We start from the raw sequence: 17,165 nt of genomic DNA on the forward strand, positions 1-17,165 counted from the left end.
TTAAACAAACAGTGTAGTAAGATCATACCTTGCCTATTTTGTGTCCTGGCACAAGAAACTGCACAAAATGGTCCAACAAAACATTACACCTCTTAGGGGCCTACAAAAAAAACCAACAACTAATTAAATTGGCTGTAAGCAATGGTTGTTAATACTCAATACATCACCATATAATATACACACATACTCCACCTGTAGTTGTCGTTGAATTTCATCACTGACAGCTGGCATGTATGGCTGCAGCATGATAGACAGGTAGCAAGTGATGTTGGCACATAATCCTATCAAACTACCAGCTCTGCTCCTGTTGAGAGTAATCAACACTAACTGTATGCTCTATTAGAGTCTTTGGGGGCTGGTATGACATGTCCTTAATTCTCATCCATGTTTGTTGCTTGCATTTTACCAAAAATTTTTCTTAAAGGCTGCATGGACCAGATCATGTACTAGTATTAGTATTATGTAATGGACAAAAATTTACAAATCAACAATTGTAAATTAGTAGGCCTTTGGCCTTTCACTAACTTGCATGAGCTAATCCTGCACAGCTACAGAAATATGTAGTGTCGAAACAATACTTAAGTATTTTGTGGTACCGTATACGCACAAATCTTTGAGGTACATAATTTTTGCGGATCGACAACTCTCAGGATTTTTGCGGTTTTATTTTGGAGGATCACTCGTTTTTCACTGATGTTACCTATTACAGAGCTAACCCTAATAGTCGTTAATTTTTTAGGATGAAAATTTCATGGACAGCCAAACAACTATGAAATCTGCAAACATTACAATCCCTCAAAAATTTGTACATATATGGTATTTGGCTAGGTACTCAAGTACTCATTAAGATAATGTGATCCATTTTGCTAGCGTTGTATTTGTCAACACCATGAAGGCTGAAGAGTTTGAGAAAACTTTGTACTTTGTTTGTCAGGGACATTTGCACACGTAGTATTGAGTAACGTATAGCAGGTATTTTTCGAGGGGGAAATTTTTACAATTGGCAGCTATCCACCCCTCAAAATTTGCAGCTTGATCAAAATGACATTGTTCGAGTATTATAAATGCATAAAGGATCCTGAAGAAGCAAAAATTCCTCCCCACCCTTGAAATTTTGGATGGCAGCAATCCATGAAAAATTTCCCCATCAAAAGAATCCTGCTATACGGTGCTTTAATACAGTGTGTTGTATCACTGCTGTTACTTGAAAGTCATAAATACTTGATCATTAACATTAAATACATTCACAATGCTGAACTAACTCACTGCAAGACATATCACTGTACAAATTTTTGAGGTATGTAATTTTCATAGATCAACAAATCTCAGGATTTTCATGGTTTTGTTTTTGAGGATCACTCGTTGTTTCACTGAGGTTAAAGCATACAACCCTGATAATCGGACAGCCAAGCAACCATGAAAATTATGTCCCTCAAAAATTTGTACGTATACGGTAGAATAAACTGCAGTGTACATTGTTCGAGCATTACTGGGCCCAGAATGGGAGGCTCAAGCTAGGAGATGCTGTGAATACATTCCAGGCCACTCATTGCTAGGACAGTGTGAAAGGGATGTAAAAACCCAGCCCTAACAGACAATGAGCCACATAGCATGACATGACAACCATGGATTATTTGATGAATAATAAAAGATAACATGGTAAGTGGCCCAGGCTTCTATGGCGTGTGTATATCATACATTACTCAGCTAGTCAACAAAAACCAGATATTTCCTGTAAATTTACTTTTCAGCAGGTGATCCCTTGACTAACTTCCATGGTTGATTTGCTTGTATGTGGGCATTACCAAGACGAGAAATGTTGAGGATGTACCGTATTCCATCACGAATCCTGTACACAGTTCACAAGGAACACATACAGAAATGACACAACAATTTAGTACAAAGTACCTCAGTGACTCTAAACTGCTGATGTAGGCCTTTATCTCCCGAGTAACCAGAGCAATTAATGTGAGGTCATCTACAGATAAGTCCATCTGAGGAATAATACTGTCAAAATTACTCTTCAAGAACATCAGACTCCTGCAAAATATAACACCCGGTTTGCCACCTGCAAACATAATTCACCGTAGCAACCTATTAATAAAATTCCCCAAGTTGTTCAACAGTTCTGAATTGTTCTTCATAACTAGGTCTGCCCAACTAAATGCTGAGTCCTAGAGTAAGATATTATAATAGTATTGTAACACATATACAACTGGTCAGACCTGAGATTCTGGTCTAATGTAAAGGAGATAGAAACGGTAGATATCAGCCGGGATGTCAGTCTCATTTGCATTATTACCGAACACACCAACACCTCTGCTCTTAGAAAACTTCCCATCTTCATAATTTAAATACTCTGAAAAGAAGAAATGGTCAAACACCAGGCTTGTCTTGATTCGACACTACACACAAACTCAACCACCACATGTTATTAGATGTAACACAAACTGGATTGCCATTAAACACACAAGACCTGTGTCTACAAATCTGAAACTAAAACTAACAGTTAAGACAGGGTAGTGTTTTGTTGATGGGAACACATTGATAAAGATGTGTTATTAGAGACCTCTGTATCCAAAACATCACAATCATTTGAAACTTCCAATTCCTTCAGTTTCATGAGTTCCCATGCAGGCTTTTTGGCTGCCTTCTATTTGCACACTTTGGGCTATATATATATATATATATACTGAAATATCACCTATACAAAGCCACTACACTTAAACTTGCTGGACAACATCTGAAGGTACTAACATAATGTAACTGTACCAGTTGCACTAATGTTGTTTAGCAGAACATAGTTGTCGTTGGCTCCTATTAGAGAACAAGGAAACACTACAGTATGAAATGGTACATTGTCCTTGGCCATAAACTGATACAATTGAACCTGTAATGTGAGACCAGATATCAGAGGAGTTGTTTTGAAAGACAAGTGTTACCTGATCTGGATTCTTCCACCATTTTTCCCACTCCTTAGTGTAACAAGCTGTAATAGACAAATAACTGCAAAAAAAATTTTAAAACTTTTGGAAAAAAAGATACTCCGTACCCAATGGGAGCATCGAACCACACATAAAATACTTTGTCCTTATAGCCATCCAGTGGCACTGGGGTACCCCAGTGGAGATCTCGGGTAATACAACGTGGTTTAAGACCATCTCTTAACCATGATGTGGTAATCAACTTTGCATTGTGGGACCATATTCCTGAACAAAACAAATAGGACACACATACACACAGATTTCCAAATCTTCGCATTCATCACATGAAGTTTAATGAGTCACATTGGTAAAAGGCGGGAAGTAATGTACTGGATCGTATTTTTTGTTTTGCAAACAGACATGTTGCAAAGAGTTGGAAATCCCCAGTGTGCATACAAAGCACAATAAAACCACAAGATCTCTATTGTCTTGTACATAAGTACAGCAACTCTTAACAACATAAACACAGTACATTCAACATAACCACAACTAAGTTATGCTCTACTATGTTGAACTATGAATTCAACAAGTCTGGGTTATTGGACTATATTCAATATCGTACATTCTGTACATTTATGGTATAGAAGTACAGTACTGTACCTTCAGTGTAGGACTTCTTAGACCAGTCAGTTACACCTTGTTGTAGCTGTAAGTGATGTGACAATATCACAATGAACATGTTATAAGGTGATCATTACATTTGTCAAGTCTAGGAAAATATGATCTGAAGAATTCACTTTAGGTTCGCTAGAGCACAGCTTGCAACGAGGGTTCTAACCAAACAAAGAAAACACATGAATTAGGGTTTGTGCATCTGTCATGTGTACATACATGCACACACACAAATACTACACGACACACTACATACACGTCCATACACGTCCATACATGTACACACGCACGCACGCACACACACACACAAACACTACTGTATAACTATGTACAAATCTTTAAAGGGATAAAGTTTTGCAGAATTTGCAATTGCTTGGCTCAATTTTCAGCCTCAAAAAAGTACAATTATCAGGATTAGCTTTATGTTATATATAATCAACAATCCTCAAAAATAAAACCAAGAAAATCCTGAAATTTATTCATCTATAAAAATTATGTACCACGAAAATTATGTAGCTCGAAAATTTGTAGGTATACGGTACCTTCAAGTCGACAGCATTAATCAACTTGCCACACTTATCACACTGGTCCCCACGAGCATCATCATATTGACAATGAGGACAACCACCCTCCACAAACCGATCGGCAAGAAATCGATCACACGACTCACACTTTAATTGCTCAACTTTATCCGTACTGATGTACCCATAGTGATGTAACTTCCAGAATATGTCTTGAGCAATTCTACAAATCACAATTACATTTTATTGGTCACCTTTGTAATATAAATTGCTGCACATTGTACTCTTGATAAAATATAATACCAGACATACATTACCTAGACTATTACATCAGGCGAATAACAGCAGATGGTTAAAATCTTTAACAGAAGTTCCACTTGCCCATAAACAGCACATGCTGGTATGAACCACACACTAATATGTAACACTTTGTGGGCACCAGCTGTCCTTTGATCTTGTAAGCTATATGGCACATCCCACAGGTGAGGTTCCAAGTGTTTTTCCCCACTGCAAACACACACTATGCAATACATTGTACATAGACCATACATGGATACAGGCAGTGGAACCTCAACATGTTGAAATGTGTCGATTCTACACTAAATCAGGAACAAGCGTCCCAATTAGGTGTCCTTGCAAGTGGGGTAACCTGGCTTCAGAGATATCTAACATGGACAAGTGTCTTGATTATCAAGGCGTCCAAACTTCAAGTGTGATTCTAGAAAGGTTCCGCTAATAATTTTTCACTAACTCAGTTTGTTGCGGAGTAGTAGTTCTGCCAAAGTAGTCAAAGTCAATATTGAACCAGTCGTAGATGTTCTTGTGTAGTGCATGATACTTGTCACAGATCTGCTGCGGTGTCAGCCCCTCCTCTATAGCCTGCAACCAGCCACACCCACCAAAATTATTGCATAAACCTCATACAGTAACAGTAAAACCTGTCTACAATGGTCACTGTGTGCTATTGGTCACAATATTAAGGTCATGTATTGGTCACTAAGAGATAAAGTCACCTCTTGGACTGTATGAGATAAGGTCATGTGTAAACCCACAAAAGTAACAAAGTGGCCTCTGTCACCTGTTTGATAAGACCATAATAATCAGGTGACACCATCAGACAGGCTTCACTGTAGACATAGTGACCAATTAGTGTGTAGGCTCACCTTTGTCTCTGTGGCTGTCCCATATTCATCAGTGCCACAAATATACAGTACATTGTAGCCACGAAGACGACAATACCTGAACAATATATGTACAGTAGAATATTAATATTACACACACATACACGCTACAATACACACCACACCAGTACACACCTTGAAAACACATCTGCACTTAGAACGCAGCCAATAATATTTCCTAAATGAGGCACATTGTTGACATATGGTAAAGCACTGGTGATCAAAATATTCTTCTTTCCAGCAGCTGGTAGACTATATGACAATACAGTAACACAATTAGTATAATATACACAATGACAGTACACTGATACAACACAATACAGTTACTATCAACAATGTCCTACAACACAATATTCACTCATACATTGGATGAATTCTTTCAATTGGTTGAGGAATATCGTCTAGTGAAGTCGTCCACGATTGTTTGCACATCTCCATCTCTTCAGTAGTAACCTTGGACCTTTCATCTTCACCTGACTATAGAAAAAATGTACAGTATAAGATACACCTTACTCTGTGTGTGTAGTGTGTGTATGTGTGTATATGTGTCTGTGATGTAGCATATGACATAGTGTACGTGTGTAGCACATGTGTCAGTCAGACATGCAAGTCCTGCCATCACAGACTGGGTTGGGCTGTTACACCACCATATCCCCTACCTTATACTGGTGTTAACTTGGGGAAACATATGCCAACTGTCCATGTCTTACATAGTCAAGTGGGACTTCAGGTGCCCATACCTTTACTTGTGAGCCATGTAACCCTCCTGTACGATTCTAGCCCTGCCTCAGGATATTACCAGCACCTGGATGAGTCTGTTCTTGACAAAAGCATGACCTCCCCAGTTCAGACTCAGTGCATAGTTCAGTGTGTTTGTGTGTGTGTGTGTGTGTGTGTGTGTGTGTGTGTGTGTGTGTGTGTGTGTGTGTGTGTGTGTGTGTGTGTGTGTGTGTGTGTGTGTGTGTGTGTGCATGCGTGCGTGCATGCATGTGTGTGTGTGTGTGCGCATGCGGGTATGTGTGTGCGCGCGTGTGTGTGGGAGGGACATATACTGAAGATGGAAAAGTTTCATGGAGCGGAAGCTGCCACAATTTGCCAGAGAAACTTTCGTGGTTTTTAATTTTCTGTTTTAAAATCCACAAGCTCAGGTTTTGTGGTTCACTGACAATCTGTGAAATCTGCAAAACTTTTCCACCTTGAACCATTTGCAATATATGGTGTATGTAGTACATGTTCGTGTAGTGTGTGCGTGCGTATGCGTGCATATGCACATGCGTGTACATGTCAACGAATGACTAACCAGTTCAGGTACTCCATGAGGGACAACAAGAATTGACTTTACATTACTGGAACCAGGAGTGGCAGTATCAAATGTTTTATAATATTCCTGGAAGCAAACTAATACACAAGACACAGTGACAAGTACCAAACAATCATACCAAGAATCCTTGAATTCCTCTCTTGTTGGTCGCTTGTTGTACAGCATTATCTGAGTTGTCCAGTAACTTAGTAAACCATCCAATGAGATGTTTGTAATCTGAGGAACTGCCACCTGTAAAAACACACACAACTCTGACAAACAACCCTAGTGCTAGGGACAGCCCAAACAAGTGGGAAGATATCCTTAATGTAAGGTAACACTGCACTTAGAGTTTACACAATCCACTCCTTTAAACATAACATTATTCATGTCCATTCCTGTGTGCATCTTAAAATAAAATTTGCTGAGAAAGGACTACTTAAATGGGTCTCACACTCTGACCTTTGCTTAGGGGTGACTGGTCTATGAACACAGGGTAGAGTGTAGAAAACAATACCACATCAGCCAGACTACAGTTAACCTGTAAATAACCTTACTAAAACACAATACATACATGAATAATGGATTACCCCTGTGATGTACTTGTGCTTGAATTGTGAGTCGAGCAAAATAAGAAGTGCCTTTAGACTATCGGTGATGGCACCTTTCTTAAGTGAGTCGTGGACAGCAGGCTAAGTGGGAAAAACATTGTCAAGTCAAAAAAAAAAAAAAATTAAACAAAAACAGATTTCATTTACCATATTCATGGCCTAAAAAGGTGTTTACAGGTTACAGGTTGTTGGTAAGCTGACACTAAATACACAAACAGGTGGTCTTACATACACAGTGGTTCTTTGAAGGACCACAGGCAGTTAATGGTCACAAAGAAAAGGTGGTGCTTGGTTGGCTTCACTGATTACATAAGATACAACCCAACACCAAATATGGCAAATGGTCTACATACCTACACAAAGTGACAACATCTTTTCATTCATTTGGGAAGTTTTACTGTAGAAGTTGTTTGATTTATGGCTGCCAACAGAAAGAGAAAGAAATTATCCATTGAAGAAAAAATCACTGTGATTGAAACAGTAGGGAGTGGACAGAGTCAGAGAAGTGTTGCTAAACTGTTTGATGTGTCAAAGACCCAGGTACAGCACATTATAGCTACCAAGGATGAGCTCCTATTAGAATACCAGGAGACATTGAATAATAGCCAGTCAAGGCCTAAGAGACATAGAAAGACTAATAATGAAGAAATTAATGAGGCTACACTAAAATGGTACCATGAAAGGAGGTCCCAAAACCTGCCAGTGTCTGGTAGCATGCTGCAGGAGAAGGCCCTGGAGTTATCTAGGCAGGCCAACAATGAGACTTTTAAAGCATCCAATGGTTGGTTACATGCATTTATAAAAAGGAATGGGATTGTGTTAAAAGAATGTAACTCTATTATGAGTGCAGTGACTGAGGCTACAGCCAAAGGTCACGGTGATTTGGCTGTTCCTAGTTCTAGCACAACTCCAGCCGCCAGTCAAGAGCAACCTTCAACTAGCAGTGACTTTGTTACCGATACTTACCAAGTTCAGGACATTTTTAACTTCATTGAAACAACCATTCTGTACAGAGCTGTCCCTGATGAAAACCTAGCTTCTCTGGTGGAAGAGTCAAAGAAAGGTATTATGGCAACTGAAAGAATCACTGTTGGATTGTGCTGTAACTTAACTGGAAACGAAAAAGAGATGCCACTTGTCATCGGTGCCCCTGCTTCTAAGGAAGATTTTCGAGGCTTACATACCGACAACCTTCCAGTGACATGGGAGACACAGAATGGAGCTTGGATGACAACTGAACTGTTTGATAAATGGTTAACAAATTTTGATGCCAAAATGAAAATGCAAGGCAGAAAAACGTTACTCTGGGTAGAGAACTCACCTAGTCACCAAGTAAACAATCCAGACATCACCAGTGTCCGTATCATGTACTACCCACAGCCCCAGTTACAGCCACTTTGTCGGGGAATCATTGACACTGTTAAAAGTTCGTATCGACAATTCTTACTACAAGAAATACTAGCTAGAAGGTACCAGCATAAAAGTATGGATCAGATGGTGAAATCTGTGAACGTTATAGATGCTTGTTACTGGTTGAATTACTCATGGGAAAAGATCACTTGTGAACAAATAATATATTGCTGGCAGCAGGCTGGATTTCCTGTAGTGTGCGCCACAACACCAGCCCAACGAGACCACAACTTGGACAGGATTGCTCAAACAATTTTAGACATTTTGAAATTTGAGGGTGTCTCACTTGAGGACTTTTACAATTGTGATTTAGACTTGCCAACATACTCTGTGATAGAGAACCACCACAGTTCACCACCTCAGCAGTGTTTATCAGCATCTAACTCACCACCAGACAAACCAACTATTAACAGTTACGAAGAAGCATCTGAGCTGGTACAAAAACTAAAGCAGTTTGCAGCAGAAAAGAACAATACAAGCATTCTCAATGCAGCCATGAGTATAAACAAAGAAATTAACTGGCAAGTAGCCATTGAAAATGATTAAAATCCAGTTTCTTTTTTTAAACAAATTTTTAAATTTTGTTTTGTACCTGTTTGGTATAACCATTTCACAGGTATGACATATAGAAAATATTTTTATTCTATAATATTAAAATTGTGTATTGAATGGCAATTATGAGAATCAATACACAAGCAGAGACGAGCAGCTGCCTGCTTTAAAATAGTTTGAATAGTGTACATAATATTGGTCAAATCATATGACTCAGCACTATACAATTACACAGAACATTTCACTGCTGGTATTGTGTGTAGAGGCCATCAAGATTTTATCATGCCACTTTGCTCCCCATAATAATACTATTTTTAACACTACCAAATATGGTAACGTTAACACTGACAAATATTTAGTATGTCTGCATAGAAAATTGGTCGCATATTTGTATGAGAAAAACACTTTAGTGGTTCTGATGTACTCTAACTTCAAATAGAAACTAAACAATTTATCAAGAAGTGCTCTAGGGCAATGGACTAAGTCTGGAGGTCAAATGTGTTTATTACCCAAACTCAACTTGTTAGACAGTGGGTCTGTCTTAGAAGTGTTATTTTTACCTCAAATTCTCCCTGCCACATACACAATGTACTTGCACATGTAGGACCTGCCACAGACATAACAAACCAGAGGAGGTAGGTCACACTTTCTTCTGAACTGATGCTTAATCTGGATACCTTGAATACAATTCCCAGTGCTATTCTCTTCCATTGTTACTGTTTGCCCTCCATTTAAGCTCTTCATCATGTGATGACATCCCCACTCGTCCTGTATATTAATATCAAACCACTAGGATTCACCGCACCATTAAATTATGCATAAGAAAAGCTTTCGATTGGCACCAAGCTTTCAATGAAATCCTCCTAAAGTTGCTTTTTAATTGTTCTACAAATCCTATGAGCTCACATGATTGTGTCCAGAGTGTCATACCTCCTCCGTTAGCATACAACACACACTAATATTATATCTCTGACACTTGTTCAAAATTCTTTCACTCTCAAGGAAATAATTATATACACCCACATTGTTGGGGTTAAGCCATACTGGGAAAGTATGTATTCTGGGCCATTTTAAACTATGAATGTGTTAAGATGAATTAAAATTTCATTCAAAATATAGAGGTCAGTCTAAAGTGGTTCACTTCCCACACACTAACTATATCAGCTGAGTGAACAGGCTAATACATAGGGTAATTTCTTTATAATTTCTCATAATTTAGTTTAGAATTGCTACAGACAAAATTTTCAAGGAATAAGTGTCAATGCTAAACACTGAGAAACAATAATTGTTGAAACAGTAATGAATGCAGTCACTTCACCTATTAACAATACACCAGTCTTTTCCCCGTAAACAAAAAACGATTCGGCCAGAACTCACGTTATCAATAGGCAATCCGTAACATGGCCTTAATGGGAAGACCCGAGGATGATGCCAGTCAAGCAAAATACAGTGTATTAACAGGTGCTATATGACATGTGCTTATTGTATAGTGACATGGAATTACAGTGTGTCCTGTCGTAAATACAGTACACTTAGTGCACACAAGTATAAGGGAAACACTAAATACATAGAGTATTCTATGATGTATAGTAGTATGAAGCCTCAAGAAGCTTCACCGTCATGCCTCAAGAAGCTTCACTGTTATGCCTCAATCCAACACTGTACATCAGAAATGACCCTTATGGTTTTAGTGAATCACCAGTCAATATAACAACACTATAGTTTTATTCAGCCAGCTGCTTCTACAAAAGGTTATATTCTTATGGCAGTGCTCTTGTTTACATATGGCTTAATTTTGACACTAATGTATATGGTCTGAAAATGAGGTACCATTTAGGCATTTACATCACCACACGTTATAAGTGCATGTCCCACTCAGTGCAACGCAATATCTCTCCATTAAAGTACATAACGTACATTGATATCTTTATTATAGGTCTATCAAAATATGGCCTCAATAATGAGGTAGTCTTATTAATGAGGTCATGAACATGGTCATTATAATGAGGTGGTCTTGTTAATGAGGTTATAAAGTATACTTTAGCTATGTTTGGGGCCTACTTGACATGGTCATTATACTGAGGTGGTCTATTAAAGGTTGGTTTCCATATAGCCACAAACCCGTTGCGCATTGGCTGTGACTATTGCTAGGGTCTTGACGGGAGCACTTTAAAGAATATGGAAACATACCTCGCCGGTATCGTAACAACTGTGCCACAGCCACCGTAAAAGTTAGGAGACGTTCAACCTTCCCAGCTCTTTCGGCATCATAGGCAGAACTATTTGTTAATGGAAACAAATACCGCAGGCAAATGCCAGCAATGTTCAACATGAAGAAGCTAAGCATGATGCCTACAAGTATACCACGCTTCATACAGTCACTAAAACACCTATAATGTACCATCAAGAGTTAATAATAATAAGAGAGGAGAGTGTTTAATGCCGTATAGTCCTGTAACAGATGATTGCGCAGAAGTTAAACGCCTCCTTTTCCACGTAACATACAGACTGGCTAGTATATTTTCGCATTTAACCACAAAGGCTATCCCAGACACAAGGGCGTGCGTTCAACTCGATGTTCAAGTTCACCACGAAGAGCATCGCTCTGTTGCATAAAGAAATGTGGCTGTTAACCTCGAAGATAACTCTGGGGGAGAGCGTCTGAGAAACCAATAAACACTAAACCAAAGGCGGAGTATCGCTTCAAATTTTCACTGCATCGCCATGTTACCCTACCTTTGAGCATTCTTCAATTGAAGGAGCACTGTTCCCTGTACATACAGCTCAGTCTTTAGTTCAGTCTTCGAATATTCTCGAGGATTCATCACGGTGCGGCTAAACTAATTGCGGTAAGGAAACGAACAAACACTAGAAGCCTATATGTTACACGGAAAGGAAGCCATTTAACTTCTGCGTAATCATCTATTACAGGCCTATACAGCGTTAGACACTCTCCTCTCTTATTATTAACTCTTGGTACCATGTTGTAACAAATTAAGGCACACTTTTGCTGCCAGGTTTGTTTCCAAGGTTTGCTAAACATAAAATATAGAGAACTACAGACATGTGTAGCAAACTGTGCTCCAGTTACAGGCCAACCGCAGCAAATCGCAGACACTCTGACTCAGGCAATATCGCAGGCAGTTTGCGGCTATATGTAAACCAACCTTAGCAAGGTCATGAAGTACACCTTAGCTGTGCTTGGAACTACCTGACATACACATGGTCACTGCTATGAGGTGGTCTTAATACTGTCACAAAGACACATTTCCTATGTGTGGGATCATTCACCTCACATAATCACTAACAGCAAAGTTTCAGTGTACAATAAAAATGGAAATAGAAAGAAGACTATGTCACTCTTCTAAGGTTCTAATAGTTCTTGTGCAACAATAAGGGGAAGTCATGTGCTGGTAATCTAAGTTCAAAAAAGAAGTGATTAGATCGGTCAAAATCTTATGCACATGACTTCTGCGTGCTTTTTGTTGTCAAACAAGAACTATGTACAGTCAATTTGTGAAATGCAAATAAACAGTTCACACATGTGAATTGTGAACATGATCATGTGAACATTACTCGCAACGTTTAAATGTGCTGAATGACTAGCTCAGTATGCCCCTGTAACAATCTAAGGTGGCAAGCAATTTAGTTGCGTTATTACAAGGAGCTTGGGTTGTAAAGAAATAGCTTACATGTATGAAAATCACGTGTTAAGATTGCTCAATCGCATTAGCAAGCAATCTAAAATCAACTCAGAACATCTGTACAGACAAATAATATCAATCACATCAACCATCATCACCTAGTGGGTATGCCAGTAGAGGACTATCTATATAGCACAACTGCTGGCATTCTTAAATGATTATTAGAGGTTAGCATCACTAAATGCCACACCACTACGAAGCAAATATACAATCAGACAACAGTATAATTATCAAGTGTCACGAACCATGTCAGATATTAACTGCGATCCACTGAAAGAATGTTATATGAGTTTTATGTTTCATGACCAAAAGCTTGTAACAACCTTTATACAATGCATGGTATGCCATAAATATGATTTACTGTTATTCACCTCGGTTTCTAAACCTCACTTAGCAGTCACAATCTTAAATAAGACCACCTGTTAGCTAGGTAACAAATGCAACTATGGTGCACTTTTTCCACTATATTATCAAGATCCATACTAAGGTATATGCCAAGTAACTGGTTTATTTACAAACTTAATAGTAGGACCACATACATAGCATGTTCTCTATTTCCATAAGCAACAACTCTACATTGGTAGCACAAAATAAATCACCTTTAGTCGAGAAAACTCCCACTGTAGCCAATCAAATGATTCAGATTCTTGTTTAACTCCAGCTTGACATTCATACAGACACCTAACAGAAAACAATACCCACATGTACATTAGCTGGGCTAGTGCTACAAATACTCTAATACAATATACACTATAGTCTTTGATACCTGCATATTTCATTGGCTGAGTACAAGATCAACCCTTCTGCATCTAAGATGAGGCTCTGTAAAGAAATCAACACACTCAAAAGCATTCTCAGCAACTTACGTGAATTGCACAAACCTTAGTGACCTTACACTAATTTCAAGTAACATACATTGGCAATTAGAGTACACTATATAGTGGTTGATGTTTCTATTACTCAAAGCTCACTCATGAAGGATAAATATCAGAAAGTTAAGTTTGCTTTATCAACATAACAAAACTGACTATAAACCATACAATTTCTACATGTATTATATGTTGCCAAGAGTTCATAATAAAAATTAACTCTTAATGTTGCACGCCATAAAAAAAAACAAAATAAAAAAAACGTGTCAATTTACAGATGCTGGCCAACCTTGATTAATGGGCAGAAATTAAGTCATGCAAAACATAGCTTCTCATGTAAGGCACTCTGCTATGTCACAAAGTGTAACAGCACAATTATTACCATTGTAATCGGATACTTATTTTGGGAGAATCATTGGACTCCCGGGCTAGACAACACAACAGCTTGAGCTATGTTTCTAAGCACTAGAAATCACTCCATATTATAGGTGTGTGGCTTAACGTGTCAATAAAGTGTGCAGCATAATATGTCATTGGCAACTTTCAGTTAATTTTTATTAAACAAGCAAAGCAGCAGTTGTTGGAATATTACACTGGACACACTGATCACAAGTATGTGAATTACATCACTACTTACACATCATACATGTACAGCAACATTATAAGTTGAGGTGTGTGACTTTCAGTCCCTTTGTTGTTATTGTCTTTGGTCCAAAATTAAGGTAGCTTGTATTTCCTCTTATCAAGGAACCATATATGCTACCTCTGCATACGTACGTTACACATCCAGATCTCCTGATGTGCATGCACAGCATAATTATTTCCATAAAATGTTGAATCTGAAATATTAGCTAAATCTCTTTTATGTTGGTAATAGCTTATAGAGGCAGGGTAACCCTAATTTGAGAACTAAACTAAGTGGGTTATAGATGTCCTCATGTACACCTGTACTCTCGCCTGTACTGGTCATTTGGGTATGCATTATGTACAGAAAACATACATAGACACTTACACTGTTGTCTTTTAGTGAAGGAACTGGTCCCTGTGGCTTCCCTGTGCAATATCTATTATATACGTGATTTTATTTAATGCCCACTAACCATGAACGAGGGTAAACGAGCTAGTGGGAACCTTTAACCACTCCACTAATAGACAAACTTTCAGATAATCCAAGTCTCCATAATTGTAGTAGAGTTTGTACGACATGCTGTCTGTCTAGTTGGTTAAACTTCCGTATATTTTGGATATCCGGACCACTACAGGACTCTTTCAATATCCGAAAATAAAGCACGTTTGATTCTTTGTTTGAACCATTCGTACTCCTTCCAAAGATCGCCACGGCAATTCCGTTCACTTATGGATGACACCGACGATCAGGAGGAAGACGCAAGCATGGAGAAAATGGCTGACAGCCTTAGCAATGCTGCCACGCTGCATGGTAGTACTAAAGACGTAGACGAGGATAGCAAATCAGGTGATGACTTTTCTAAGGAGACAAGCGCAGCAGATTCTGATACACGCCACAGTTTTTCACTAAATATCCCGAGAGATATTCAGTACGTGTGTTCCTTCGTATTTGTATTATATTATATTTTGTGGGCGTGGCTCTCACACACAGTTATCCAGGAGGCAGCGAACGACTTCGAATGAGAAGTTTACCATTCTTCTACGTCCCGGATGGGAAGTATAAAAGGTAATAGGTCCAAGTATAGGTCAGATAGCTAAGCTAATCCCTCACTTTGTATGACACTTACAAAAATGCTATATTTCTTTCTCTGCAGAAAGATCTCTCAAGCTCAGTCCAAAGTTGGTTCACTTGATAACATATTGTTAGTTATCAGAGCAAGTCACTATTTTGATATATGCTGCTATGGTCTGCCATGTAGGCATTCTCCTGGAGGAGGGAAAAAGAAAATCTTCAGTCAGAAAGTTGACGTCAGCTCAGCTAAATCAAATATTGTTGTTAAAAGACAAAGTTTACCAGGTGAGTACTGAAATGATTACTCATTGTATACATCATCAGTCGTTTTAAAGAAATGAGAGCTGTTAGACACCTGAGGAAGGAGGTACTTGTATATAAACTATTTTCATAGCTATATAGCTATATTTGTTTTACAGGAAGATAACACAACCTCTAAGTCAGGTATTGAATATGTTATGTAAAGCAAATTTTATGTGCAAAATATTCACACGTGCGCAGTTCCATGGTCCCACCTTCATTGTTACTTATAGCTACACATCAACACATATACCATAAATTGCTCCAGCCATTTTTTCTTAAGATGTCCACAAGACCTATAGATTAAATTCAACCTTTTACTTGGTTGTCTTGACATTTGGCTATATATGCACAATATACTTTGTATGAAGGTGAGCTCAGGTACCAAGTTTGAAGATTTATGGACAGTTCTTAACACAAAACAATGTTGCGGTTACAGAATAAAATGCTTAAAAGAATAACTTGAAAACATTATTGATGTGTACATATAGATTAACTGTTGTAGAGTAAACCTTTGGAATGACAGCTATACAGAGTTATAAAACAAAACCAAACAAGCATAGGATTGCAGGCCCAAGTACTCTATTAGAGCAGTCACCAACTAGAAGTGCAGAAAAATGTTTCCAGGATTCAGACCACAGACCTCCACACCTAGCTAGCTTCCAAACTCTTAACCACTGAATCACTATATCTACCTTATAAACAAACTCAAAAGTAGCTAGCAAGTTTGTAATTTTATATTTTCATGATCTACCAAAAAATATACTTTGTATTGTTATTTTAGACGTCTTAAATTCTATCAAAATAGTCAAATAAAAATGCATTACAGTACAATTTTAACTTAATTATTATGAATTTTGCAATAATAAAGCAATTTATGGTAGTCTTAACTCCTGTGTGTGTATTGTATTATAGCCACAGAAATTCATTCCAAGGTTGGTTCCCTTGATAATATTAGCCGCAAGCCACAGGGTGGCAATAAAAAGGTATGCAAGTAGTTTCCTGAATATCATGTCATATTTGGACTTTCTTAGATACTGACTTATCCCATTCCTAATTACAAGTGCAAAGTATCATCAAAAGTAGATAGTTCTGATCCAACATCAAGGATGCATCAACTTGGGGATGCTGATCTATTTTTCTGCAGTGAAGTTTCACAGTTACACCCAAGATTCAGAGACGATAGGCCACACAGTGCTCCAGGCCCACAACGCATATCAAATGAAAGATCTACACATACATTACCCTGCTCTAGTCCAAGCAAGTCATTTGATCCAAACCACACTAGCAGATCTTAGTATATTCATCAGCTGTGTAACATAGCAGATGCAGCTATAATTATAATTGAAAAGTCATAGACTTGTTACAGATTAATATTCTTTAATTATTTGGATACTTTGATCTCAACTCCATGTGCAGTAG

The 17,165-nt window shown here is 38.2% G+C and overlaps 3 protein-coding genes across 4 annotated transcripts in view; 2 read left to right on the forward strand and 1 right to left on the reverse strand.

Moving 5' to 3' along the window:
- LOC136236732 (methionine--tRNA ligase, cytoplasmic-like) overlaps nt 1-15,016 on the reverse strand; it is a 35,873-nt gene extending 20,857 nt beyond the window's left edge. The window contains exons 1-24 of one of the 2 annotated variants that reach the window (XM_066026974.1): nt 14,845-15,015; nt 14,757-14,797; nt 13,642-13,697; nt 13,475-13,556; nt 7,189-7,290; nt 7,061-7,139; nt 6,738-6,850; nt 6,599-6,685; nt 5,663-5,775; nt 5,434-5,550; nt 5,281-5,356; nt 4,869-4,996; nt 4,139-4,340; nt 3,683-3,757; nt 3,585-3,630; nt 3,053-3,209; nt 2,943-3,006; nt 2,773-2,890; nt 2,226-2,359; nt 2,095-2,174; nt 1,909-2,040; nt 1,745-1,849; nt 193-304; nt 29-100 (exon numbers count right to left, since the gene is read on the reverse strand). In XM_066026974.1, coding sequence (XP_065883046.1) covers nt 29-100; nt 193-304; nt 1,745-1,849; nt 1,909-2,040; nt 2,095-2,174; nt 2,226-2,359; nt 2,773-2,890; nt 2,943-3,006; nt 3,053-3,209; nt 3,585-3,630; nt 3,683-3,757; nt 4,139-4,340; nt 4,869-4,996; nt 5,281-5,356; nt 5,434-5,550; nt 5,663-5,775; nt 6,599-6,685; nt 6,738-6,850; nt 7,061-7,139; nt 7,189-7,290; nt 13,475-13,556; nt 13,642-13,697; nt 14,757-14,797; nt 14,845-14,950 — 2,397 coding nt within the window. In that variant the 5' untranslated portion in view covers nt 14,951-15,015. Of the gene's footprint in view, nt 1-28; nt 101-192; nt 305-1,744; nt 1,850-1,908; nt 2,041-2,094; nt 2,175-2,225; nt 2,360-2,772; nt 2,891-2,942; nt 3,007-3,052; nt 3,210-3,584; nt 3,631-3,682; nt 3,758-4,138; nt 4,341-4,868; nt 4,997-5,280; nt 5,357-5,433; nt 5,551-5,662; nt 5,776-6,598; nt 6,686-6,737; nt 6,851-7,060; nt 7,140-7,188; nt 7,291-13,474; nt 13,557-13,641; nt 13,698-14,756; nt 14,798-14,844 lie in introns of both variants that reach the window. The other variant, XM_066026975.1, reaches the window with a different exon arrangement.
- Nucleotides 7,574-9,279, forward strand: LOC136236733 (tigger transposable element-derived protein 4-like). Its single transcript, XM_066026976.1, has one exon. The coding sequence runs from the start codon at nt 7,627-7,629 to the stop codon at nt 9,163-9,165; it is 1,539 nt and encodes a 512-aa protein (XP_065883048.1). The 5' UTR covers nt 7,574-7,626; the 3' UTR covers nt 9,166-9,279.
- LOC136236737 (microtubule-associated protein tau-like) lies at nt 15,006-17,150 on the forward strand. The gene is made up of 8 exons (XM_066026979.1): nt 15,006-15,300; nt 15,363-15,437; nt 15,526-15,573; nt 15,631-15,728; nt 15,779-15,810; nt 15,863-15,887; nt 16,659-16,729; nt 16,778-17,150. Exons 1-8 carry the CDS (start codon nt 15,101-15,103, stop codon nt 17,039-17,041), a joined length of 813 nt encoding a protein of 270 aa, XP_065883051.1. The 5' UTR covers nt 15,006-15,100; the 3' UTR covers nt 17,042-17,150.
- Nucleotides 17,151-17,165: the final 15 nt, after the last annotated feature.

This window comes from Dysidea avara, chromosome 10 (genome assembly GCF_963678975.1).
Source record: "Dysidea avara chromosome 10, odDysAvar1.4, whole genome shotgun sequence".
Lineage (NCBI taxonomy): Eukaryota > Metazoa > Porifera > Demospongiae > Dictyoceratida > Dysideidae > Dysidea > Dysidea avara.

Bases quoted from the DNA above. Each gene is read 5' to 3' on its own strand.
- LOC136236737 (XM_066026979.1), top strand. From the start codon at position 15,101: ATGGATGACACCGACGATCAGGAGGAAGACGCAAGCATGGAGAAAATG. The intron at 15,301-15,362 runs GTACGTGTGTTC...TCTCACACACAG, and splicing joins AATATCCCGAGAGATATTCA to TTATCCAGGAGGCAGCGAAC. The intron at 16,730-16,777 runs GTATGCAAGTAG...GGACTTTCTTAG, and splicing joins CACAGGGTGGCAATAAAAAG to ATACTGACTTATCCCATTCC.
- LOC136236733 (XM_066026976.1), top strand. From the start codon at position 7,627: ATGGCTGCCAACAGAAAGAGAAAGAAATTATCCATTGAAGAAAAAATC.